This window comes from Pelophylax lessonae (assembly GCF_965119305.1).
Source record: "Pelophylax lessonae genome assembly, chromosome: 1".
Classification (NCBI taxonomy): domain Eukaryota; kingdom Metazoa; phylum Chordata; class Amphibia; order Anura; family Ranidae; genus Pelophylax; species Pelophylax lessonae.
This window is the reverse complement of record NC_138768.1, coordinates 391,440,810-391,452,638: the sequence shown is the minus strand read 5'-3', so window position 1 is coordinate 391,452,638 and position 11,829 is coordinate 391,440,810. Positions and strand designations below refer to the sequence as shown.

The 11,829-nt window shown below is 41.5% G+C and overlaps 1 protein-coding gene across 1 annotated transcript in view; it reads left to right on the top strand.

The window, feature by feature from the left end:
• Positions 1 to 11,829, top strand: part of ZDHHC21 (zDHHC palmitoyltransferase 21) — a 65,200-nt gene that overhangs the window by 1,804 nt on the left and 51,567 nt on the right. The window contains exon 2 of the mRNA XM_082244226.1: positions 10,312 to 10,514. Coding sequence (XP_082100352.1) covers positions 10,361 to 10,514 — 154 coding nt within the window. The 5' untranslated portion in view covers positions 10,312 to 10,360. The remainder of the gene's footprint in view (positions 1 to 10,311; positions 10,515 to 11,829) is intronic.

The window sequence follows — 11,829 nt, the reverse complement described above, 5'->3', positions numbered from 1 at the left end:
GGGTGGAACTCTTTAGGTGGTTAAACTGACCTCATTTACAGACCGAAGTTCATCCCTTTTATCCAAAAGAACCAAATGATGCATTGTTTATTGTTATCAGCGCAGCGCAATGTTGATAAACATTTGCTGGAGGCTCTTTTTTGATTGGAGAGCAGAGAATGGCTCTGCACTGTATGAATCATGGAAATGCTGGATTAAGATGGTGAGGGGAGTTGAATCGAGATTGCGATTTTTTTTTTTTTTTTTTTTTTTTATTTTTTTATTAAGTACAAAAGAAAACATTACAAGACAAAACAATAAAAAAAAAAAAAAAAAACATTCATGTGAATATGGCATTCCCAAAGTGAACATATTACAAAAGATATTGAATATCCCTTAGTACATTTATGCTTCCCCCCACCTTCTAAAAAAAAAATAATAAAAGAAGCCATATCTATAAATGTAAGAAGGGAGAACCAGGGGGATCTACTACTTGAGAATCGCCTGGTTCCCCCTTTTAAAGATCACAATTACCCCTTAACCTCCTCATAAATCCTCATCCACTGACCCCACACAATAAACCCCAATATCTATCTATGGTTGAGGATTTATGAGAAGGTTAATAGGCAATTGTGAGTTTTGATAGGTGGAACTGGGAGGGGTAGTGGACCCTCCTGGTTTTCCCTTCTTACGTTTTTTTTTTTTTAACGGTTAATTGTGCAGCTCTAATTTTACTGTAATTTTCTTTTCCTGGTGCCTATCCTTGACAGCATAGTATCAGTATGCTGCCAATGGAGGCACCAGGAAAACAGAAAATTGTATCATGCTTATTGTAATTTTCTTTTCCTGGTTCCTATCCATGGCAGCATACATGTGTTCAGTATGCTGCCATAGAGTCACCAGGAAATAGGCTTTTTGATTTAGACATCCTATTATGCAAATGTGGTTTACAGTAACCATCAGGAAATTCACCATGTGAAATGTACTGCAGTCATTCCCACTGAAGGGCATGTAGAGAGGATGTGACTAGAAAGAGGTTAGAAGTACTGAGATGCAACCAAAGATAAAAAAAAAAAGGAAAACCAAGTATTTTAGATAAAATCAAAATTACAGCAGTGCATTTGCAAACCAAATGTCTTTCAATTACAGTTTACATATACTTTTAAAAGATCTTAAAGCTGAATTCCAGGAAATCAGTCACTTTGTAAAAAGTGAACTTACACTATGAGTTAAGTCCATGGAGCTGCATGACATCTCCTGGGCTTATCTCTAATATTTACATTTGACAGGAGTGAACTATGGGATCTGAGAGGAGAGAAACACACAGAGCAGCCCGGGACAGTGTGTGTCTGCAGCAGAGTGATAAACCTATCAAATCTAAATAATAGAGATAAGCTCCCTCTGCTGCCCATTCAGACGCCTATGTAACTTGTGAATTAGTCCACGTAATTCCAAGGCTTCTGTTATTGGACAGTAGGAAGGGTGGGCATAGCAGCTGCAGCGACTCTCCTGTTCAAGATGCGGAGATCAGAAGGATCAGTGTTGCGGTCTTGGAGCTATAGCGATAGTTGTCTTCCGGGAGTACTATAAAGCTGGCAGATATAAATAAAGTCCAGGAGATGTCATGCACCTCGCTGGTCTTAACTCATAGGGGTTGATTGGTAGCCAATCAACTTCTGACTTCAGCTTGATCTATTAAGTTTTGACCAAAAAAAAAACCTGAAAGCTGATTGGTTTCTATGCAGAGCTGCACCAGATTTTGCATTTTCTAGTTTTAGTAAATCAACCCCTGTGTACCTTAATTTTTTACAAAGGAGCAGAATTCCTGAACCTGACTTAACCAGATTATCCTGATCTTCCCTTCTTTATTTGCACATTTTAGCTGTCCGTTAATACCTTTTGAGTGTATTCATGAGTTCCACATGCAGCAAACCCTGGTTCACACTATGAATCACACAGGAATTGCACCGGATTCCTGAGCAATTCACATGCGATTCAGTGCGGTGCGATTTGAGCCCATTCATTTTGAAAGGGCTCAGACTTCACTGCATTGCACCAGTAGTGCATGCACACATTTTAGAAATGCACTGCAACCAGGTCGAATGGTCGTTATGTACTATGCGATCTAGCGCAGGCAAACGCACTGCGTTTGGGGTGTCCTTAACATTGCACTGACACCCACCGCAGATGACAAAGGTGGTGCTATTTGAACATGGTCTGGGAAACGCACACGGATCGCGGGTTTCCTGCACCATGTTCTACAGTGAACTGGGGCAAAAGCAGTGGTCAGAGAATAAAGCTGGCCATAGACTGATTTTTTTTTTTTTCTGTCTTCAGCCTACATCCTTGCTAAGAAACCTAGATGAACAAATCTTCTGCTACAACTATTGCATTTTGACATCCAGTCCCGCTGGCTGTCAGAAAACCCATTGGGTGGTTAATTGGATTGGATGCAGCCACTGTTCAGCTAGAAGTTTTCCAGCAGGCTCCTTTGATAAGAGTTGAACAAACGATCTACTGAGCAAATTATATGCTATGGCCAGCTTTCCTCTCGCTGTCCAATCTGATATCAGTTTACCATGTTTGTATCTCCTATTGTTTTTTGTATTGTTGTTTTGAGATATTTCAGTCAGTTTTATTTATAAATAAGGGTATTTGTTCACATTATAGATTACCTGCTCATAATATAACAATCCAAAGCATCCTTTCTCAACCACTGAACCATAGAGTTCATATGGGGGTTCCTTAAACAATATTTAATTTTTGCCCTTCAGTAACAAATCACATCAATGATCTTTTTGGGGGTGAAGCTTTCCCACTAATCAACAGATTAAAGAGGTCTATCTCCCACTGAGTATTTATAAAGGTCCTTCAAGCATTGCCCCCCAGTGTAAGTGACCCATTACACTAAGCTCCAATGTAGGGGAGCACTACAATTTTCTTTGTGTTTCTTTAATGAGCTATGATTATTTGTTAAATTTATAAATATTATTGAAAATAATTTTATTTAATTTTTAAATTATTTTTTACATTTTCATTTTCATGTAACTTTATTGCTTTTACAAGCAGTGAACAAGCCCCTTGTGATAGCTTTGGGCAGTGAAAGGGACCTTTTTTTAGAGACATCAGGGGTCTATTAGATCCCTGATCCCTCCTCTGCCTTCCAATGCAGCCAATCAAACAGAGGTGTGTTTGATAGGTTGCTACTCAGGTTGTACCTGTCAGGAAAACACAGCACTGAAACTGGAAGCAAAAAAATCCTCGTAGCTCCCAGCTCCATTTGTCACAGGCAGAATCAGGAAATGGATGTTCCTCCATCTCCCCTGTGTGCAGCCAGCCTGGCCACGTACGGCAGATGTATAGTAACTTGGATCACTTTTAGTGAAAAGCCGATCACAGCCAAGCTGCAGCCATGATCCTGGTATGACGGCAAGAGGTTAAAAACCAGAGTTTTCTGGGACCCATAATAGATCTATGTCATCACTTTACATCAGACTGCCTCCGAACCATAGTATTTAGATTGAAAACAGTGGATGCAGACCACTTCTTCTTTTTTTTTTTTTTTTTTTGTGCCGGGGCCTGGATGGAACTGGAGGTAAACAGATGCATGTCTCTTCATCTGCCTGCTCTAAAGGCCCGTACACACGTACCGATCGTCGTCATACAAACGTCGGCGGACGAAAGATCTGCCGATTGTACGCGTGTTAGTATGGTGCCTCCGACAGCTGTCTGCGCACAATCCGCGGACAAAAGTCTTTCTTGCAAACATGAAAATTTTTGTCTGCGGACACCAGAACGGACGATTGTTCGCCTGTCAGTACAGAATTCGGCCGACAGACCGCAGATTTGCAAGACTGGGCATGCTCAGAAAATTAAAAACACAGGGAAAGTTAACCATTACATGACATCACTTCTGCAGTCAGCTGAAGTCTGCAGACAAAATTCTTGTGCTGTCCTTGTGCTGTCTTTGCACTTTTCAACAGACACCGACATCCCGGGGAGAAAAGACGAACATTTGTATGCCGACGATCGGTACGTGTGTACGGGGCTTTAGACTTACATGGAGCTTCTGATCTGGTCTGCCCAAAAAACTGATAAGGCGGACCTAACCGAACCATCCACGGCTTTTAACCATTCCCTACTCTATCCAACATAGAAAAAGTAAGATTTGGCTTCAGATATATTTTAATAGTATCCAAAGACTTCAGAAAATGGAGGTTGTCATTTTGCAAGAACACTATTTGCACAAGTATGCATGTTATTACTTGTAAAGATGGAAGGAATGAGCAAAGACCTCCTAGCTTATCCGATTGGAAATGGTTACCAAAAGGAAAAAAAAATACTTGTCAACATCCTGCAGGGATTGGTCATCCAGAGATGTCTGCTGTGCTTATAGTTATTCAGTTGAAACCCAGGCTAGCCATAAGTTGTCAGATCTAGGTAGGATCCTGGCTGCCCTGTGCATAACCAACTGCACAGAGGAGGTAAGTATAACATGTTTGTTTTTTTTAAAAAAACAAGACTTTACAATCAACCCCCCCCCCCCCCCCGATTAATGTGCTCAGTCTGCATTGTCTATACCACCAATTGTTTCTCCGAGTGCTGGTCTGCAGCCTGTTGATGACCAGGCCACACAGTAGGAGGTGAGTGACAACCGCAGTCCGCACAGGGCTATCACAGACCACGGTTGCTGGTCACCACCTGCTGTGCAGTCATGCACATGTGTCCTCTCCCAGCTACTCCACCTGCCTGGCCAATGACCGTAATCATTACAGTGCCTTTTTACAGTGCAATCACCTTTACCTTACAGTGCCCTCTTTACCTTACGGTGCCCCCTTTAAATCACAGTGCCCCTTTACAGTGTAATCCCTTTTATATTACAGTGCCCCCTTTACAACAGAGCAGTCCCTGTTACATTCTTGTGAAGGGGAGCTGAGGTCACTGATAAAAAGGGGGGACTATGCTGTAAAGAGGGGTTGTGGTGTGAGGGGGGGCTGAGGACAGACTCTATGAATATCCCATCCCTCCACCCGTTCACCAAACACAAGCACCCCACCCCCACCCCAGGTCCCTGGGAAAATTGGCTGCCATGAAACCAGTCCCTGGTGCCAAAAAGATTAGGGACCGCTGCTGTAGAGAAAAAAATGGCAATTGTTGCAATTTTATATGTCACACAGTATTTGCGCAGTGGTTTTTCAAATGCAATTTTTGGGGGAAAAAAATACACTTTAATGAATGTCGTTGCAAAAAAAAAAAAAAAAAACACAATATATATAACTATTACCCAATATTTGGTAACATTTTAAAGATGTTACGCTGAGTAAATAGATACCAACATGTTGTGCTTTTTAAATGTTGCACGCTCGTGGAATGGCGACAAACTACAATATTTTAAAATCTCCATAGGCAATGCTTAAACGGTTTAAAATGTTTACAGTTTACCTGTTTAGAGCTACAGAGTAGGTCTAGCCCTATAATTATTGCTCTCATTATAACTCTCCTGCCGATACCTCACATGTGTGGTGCGAACACCGTCTACATATGTGTGCGCAACTAAAATATGCGTTCTGTGTGCAACCACGGAGGGATGGGGACGATTTTTTTTTTTTTTTTTTCTTTTTCTTGTTCAAATATTTTATTGAAATGGGTACAGTTCAGAACAATATCATTAAAAGAGAATCGCTCATCAGAGGATGTTAGGGGAATAGCATGGCCAACATCTGATGTAATGCATAGTTAATGCTCTGTGAGAATGGCCCATGCAGTAGCAGTAAGGCCATTCCATTTCAAGAGTCCCTTAAAGCGGTAGTATCGGAGTATACTTAACTGTTAGCTACAGGTAAGTCTTATTAGAGAATGAATATCTCCTTAACCTTTACGGTTTAGTAGATATTCACCCTGCATGCAGCCGCTGACACCAGTGGTGCATGCGCTCTGAAGGTCTGGCGGACCTTCAGACCTTCTTGCTGGCTCCTTGCTGGAAAGTGACTGACCTTCCGCGTGACGTCATTGGGGCTCTGGCCACTCACACCGCCAGAGCTGCCGAACCCGGAAGAGATACTGAGGGAACATGACCGCTCCCTCAGCGGTGTCCGGGCGACCGTGTCGGGGCTCCGTTCTAAGGTATGTATTTCATAATGAGCTAGTATGCGATGCATACTAGCTCATTATGCCTTTGTCCTGCAGGGTTTTTTTTTTTTTTTTTCTTTCTGTGAGGATACAACCGCTTTAAAGGGAAGGGCCAGAAAAAGAAGAGACTGGTTCATGACTTCTGCCTGATTTGGCAGAGGAAAGGACAGGAGGACACAATAGATTCTCAAGCGGTTAAGAAGGAAGTATCGAAAGTAGGTGTAAAATGCCAGATAGTAGGAGAAGAAGAGGAATGTGAGGGGTGAAGGGATGTCAAAGGGGAGGGATGGGGGGGGTCCCTATAGAGGGCCCTAGCCAGTGTTACCGGCCGATTACAGGTAGTCTGGGGTCGAAAAATATGGTTTTCGCCTCAAGGTAGTAAAATGGAATAATCGAAGCCTGGAGGTAAGTAATGGGCATTTCAAGGTCTCCAGAGCTTTTCATAGGAGAGCACTTTGTCTAGTATGATTGCTTCCGTCTTGGCATGGATCATAGCTTGTGTGACCCTATTTTTCATTGCTAGGAAACATAGTGAGGGGGATTTCCACGCTTTTGCAATGGTTTAGCTGCTGTGGAACTATAAAGTAAGAGTTTAAACTGAATGTGTTTTAGAGCCAATGGTTTGTAATTCAAAAGCAACACTGTTGGATCCGGTGTCAGGGATGTATCAAAAAGGGTTGATAGGATTCCAAACACTTCAGACCCAAAGGTGTTGGCTATGGGGCATTCCCACCAGATATGGACCTGCGTGCCTGGTGTGTCACAGCCTTGGAGGCACTGAGGAGCACTTTTGTAGTTGGTTTCAAGAGCCACAATATTTGGTGATGCAGATTTAGTTGCCTGCCAGATTAGCGACCTATCGGCTCAATCAAGTGTAAGGTTGAGGTCTCTCTGCCATTTATTAGTGTAAGTTGGCGGGAGGATGTTGGGTAGGATAAAAGTTGATCTTTTTTTTTTTTTTTCTCTACACTGTCCTCATTTATTTTTTCTCACTTTTTTTACGAGTACAAGGAATGTAAACATTCCTTGTAATAGAAATAAGGGGTTGACCGGTCCTTTTTTTGGAAAGATCTGAGGTCGTGAGACCTCTAAATCTCTACCTTTTTTTGAAAAAAAAAAAATCTTTTGCTTTAAAAAACAAAAATTGTTTACTTCCGCCCTAGACCGGAAGTGACATCATGACACTGCGCCAGTGCTCCTAGATCTTAGAAGTGGGGAGAGACGATCTGGTGACCAGCCACGCGAACTGTCAGATCATTTTCATTTATACACTACCCAAGGTACATAAGGATCCAATCAATCCTCCTGCCAGACTGATAGCGTATTGTATCGGTTCGGTAACAGCAAGGGTAGGACAATACTTGGAAAGATTCTACAAAAAGGTGTTGTACAAACTAAGGCCAATTTGAGAGATGGAAAATATCTTTTACAACTCCTGAAAGGAGTTGTGTTAAGTTTTTGGGTATGACACTAGATTTTTGCCTATCCCAAAGCCACTTTTGGTATGATGGTGAATTCTATATACAAAAAAGGGGTGTAGCAATGGGCGCAAAGTTTGCGCCCAGTCTGGCTAAATTGTTCATTAGCGAGTGGGAGGATCGCAACATTTTTTCAAAACAAAGGAAAGAAATACTTTATAGAAGGTATATAGATGATCTGATCTTTATCTGGGCAGGTACACAAACATCATTAATAAGGATCTTAATGATAACACCAATAACATTAGGTTAGACTTCCAGTGGGATAGAGAATGGGTTAACTATCTTGATGTGAACATAGCTATATATGATCATCTTATTGTCACTAGGGCATACTTTAAACCAACGGACCGTAATAGCCATTTACCGGTGTATAGTGGTCATCATCCTCTGTGGCTTAGGAACATTCCGAAAGGGCAGTTCCTTAGGATAAGGAGAAACTGCACGTCAGATTCTAACTTCTTTGCACAGACACAAATTATTAAGAAGCATTTTATAGAAAAAGGATATAAAAGCCCTCAGTTGGATAGAGTGATTCATGAAGTGAGTCAGGTGTCTCAGCAAACTTGTTTAGCCAATAAAGACAGGATCACTGATGAAAAACACGAGTAGGGGTTCATCAGTAATTATCATGAACAATATAAAGAGGTAGAAATAATATTTCAGAAACATTTTATGCATGGATTGATATATAAACATAGGCTAGCACTTTGCTCAAATATCTAAGGGCACCCACATTTGGAGATAGGGTGGTCAGAAAGGTTCTAGACCTGTGATGTTCTGGAATAAAGCTGGTTTTTATTCATGCAGAAAATGTAGAACCTGCCAACAAGTGAATATACATCTGAGGGCACGAACATCTTTAGGTCAACAGCAAATGGGAGGCAGTTTGAAAATAAATAATTTATCCCTTGTTGTCGTATATGTTCTTGAATGCCCATGTGGGTTGATGTACATTGGGAGAACTAAAAGAACACTTGGTAAACCAGTGTCCGAACATATCCATATTATTAGTATAGGCTACAAGGATCAGTGTATCCTTGCATTTTAAAAAGAAGCATAATGGAGACCCTTCCGGTCTCAACTTTTGGAGTATTGATAAGACCTACCCAGTGTGGAGGGGCACCAATAGGGTTAGAGATCTGTCGAGATGTGAGACCAAGTGGATTTGTCTGGCCAATACACTTAGACTATTGAATGTGGAATAAGACCTGAATTGGTTTATAAGTGATTATTTGTTATATCCGAGAGGTGCCTTTAGTTGTAGGAAGCAAGGGGTGTTTAATAAATAATAATGGTTTGGGTGAACTCATAATTCACTCATTATTTTTATTTATAATTATGTGTCTAAGTACATTTGAATTTAATTTATTGTATTTGCAGGCATATAATAATTTTTATATGATTAATTTGTTTATATAATGATTTTCCTAATATGACAATTTTTAGGATATGTTTAATTTAAATTTTTAATTTTAATTATTTTAAATGTTGTATCAAGTATGGGGCCATGAATCTTATGCCCGTTGCACGATACGTTATAAGTTACTTTGATGAGAGAGCTTGGAATGTATCAAATTTACACACGTAATCTATGCACCTAATGGACCCTCATATGCAGAAGTGCAGGCTGCAATCTAGCCGCAGCTGCCATAGACTGAAAGGTTACCTGTAGGAGGGCAGGGCGCTGCAGCTTTCCATAACAGGGGCACTAAAATGCCAGGACGGATGCACTGCAGCTGAATACCCCCGATGGGCAAGGGGCTTTACTGTAAAGACTGGAAGTTCAGGCAAAAGGCACTGACAGAACAGGCCAGCAGCATTAAATGTGTTCGATATAAAAAAGAAAAAATTAAATACATTTTTTTTATAAATGCTGTTTTTTTTAAACTCTGTTCTCTGCTGTATAAGGGGCTTGGAGAGGTAGAGGCGGGCACTGGGGGAGGGGGGGGGGGGCAGCAGGAGGCAGAGAAACAGCAGTACATTGATTCTCCCAGTGAAGGCCCATGCAGGAGGATGAGTTGGCACAAGTCTGACCATTGGAGGACAGGCAGACGGTGGTCTCGGTAAAGCCAGAAAATTGAGCACACTGGGATGGTTGAGCTCCAATGCCTGCCGTGGTCTATTTGAAATCGGAAAACAGAGGGGACTGACAGGAACACCAGGTATTTAAAACATAGGAGGCGAGAAGAGGATACTTTTTAACATAAGTACATGGCAATACAGACATATCAGAATATGAAATGTTGGGGTACCATGAAATACTTACTGATGGTTTAATACTACTTAAATGCGGTCTTTCTGATGTCCTAGGATAATATGGAAAGCCTCCAGTAGCCAGAAGTTACTTCATTACCCACCTGCTGTTCTTATCATCTACCTAGCAACTGTACACAATAATTTTCCTCAATGTATTAATGCACTTCCATTGTCATTTGTGCTTTGCACTTGCCTGTGACTCAACATTTCTGTGTGCATTTGGAAAGCATTAGCCTATGTAATGTGATCGTACAATGGACACACCCTTATGTCATTGATTGTAATGTAATACATAAGCAGTGAAATTGACTTTTAAATGTCAATAGGTACTTCTGAAGCTCCCATTAAAGGGAGAAAAAAAAAAAACCCTTTTACATGTTTTGAGTTTTGCGAGAGATGAATTTTGCATTTTGCTAAATGTTGAAAGCACTCTTTATAGCTAACACATTTGTGATCATTTCTGCAGATTTGTGCCAAGACAGTTTCTTCGCTTAGACGTGTTGAGACTATGAAGAATGGGCCTGCCTATACACTTTGTTGCTGACCCACAGGGATGGTGCTGTGTTGGGGTTATTTTCTTCATCTGGCTGTACAACACACTGTTTATTCCACAGCTCATTCTCTTCCCCCGCTTTGAAGAAGGACACATCCCAGCTGCTGCCATATGGGGTATGTAACGTGTCTCCTCATCATATTTACACATTCTGTGTATGTAAGACAGAAAACTCACTGAAACCCACTGCAGTAACGGAGATAAGAATCCTAGTAATCTACACATCTACAGATACTTAATACACTATACAGTAATTTTGGGTGGAAAGGATTTGTTTCTTTCTGTGAAGGTCTAAATGGAAATGGCTGTAGTTTTCTTCCTGCCATGCAGTAAAATTGGGGGTGGGTGGGGGAGAAAGAGCTCCTGTTGGTTGATTTTCAGACATGGGAACTTTGCAACCAAAAGCAGCCCATGATCAACCCCCCCCCAAAATATCGCACTGTTGTGGCACTGTTTATGGGCACTGTGTATGGTCAGTCACAGCAACACGTTTTTATTTTTATTTCTTTGTTTTTTAGAAAATGCTACAGACTCTTAATAGCCCATTCAGACTAGCGCGACACGACTTTGGAGGGCGACCTGTGAAGTCGCGTGCACCGTGACTTCGGCGCGACTTGCAGAGACTTCACATAATGGAAGTCTATGCAAGTCGCTCCGAGGTCGCCCCAAAGTAGTACAGGACCCTTTTTCTAAGTCAGAGGGAATTGTGTCGCTCCTATTAGAACGGGTCCTGTGCTAATCAATAGAACGCGACCGAGCGCGACTTGGCAGGCTGACAAGTCACCTGACAAGTCACGCTAATGTGAATGGGCTCTAACAGGTGCAGTTTATAGCAACCGACTGCTCTTTTACAAGCATTCTTTATTCACACACACATAGCATTATTAAAAAATAATTTCACTTGTTTCTTATTTATTTGTACCCCCTCCCCCACCTGGTTCAATTGTCAAAATTTTTTTGTTTTTTTCTATGGGGGGCGCGCTGCTTTTTTTTTTTTTTTTTTGCAGAGTGCAGCCTGCACTTCTGCATTTCTGAGGGTCCATTAGGTGCATAGATTACGTGTGTAAATTTGATACATTCCAAGCTCTCTCATGATGACAGTGTGTGTCATCAGAAGGCCGGCAGCTAGGACCTTGAAGAGACTACAAAGTAGAAGGTGGTGCAGGACCTGAAGTGCAGCAGCTTTCTGCAGGTGACAGCGCTGGATTTACAGGGCATGTGAGTATGCTATTCCATCTCAATCCACCATACCAGGTAGGAAGGAGTCAATTTAAAAATTAAACCTGGGGAGAGATCGATAGAAAATCCTCTCAAGCTCAGTCAGGTTGGATGGGGACCGTCAGACAGCCATTTTCAGATCGACATGTTCAATTGAGTTCAAGTCAGGGCTTTGGCTGGGCCTTTCTAGGATATTCACAGAGTTTTCCCTAA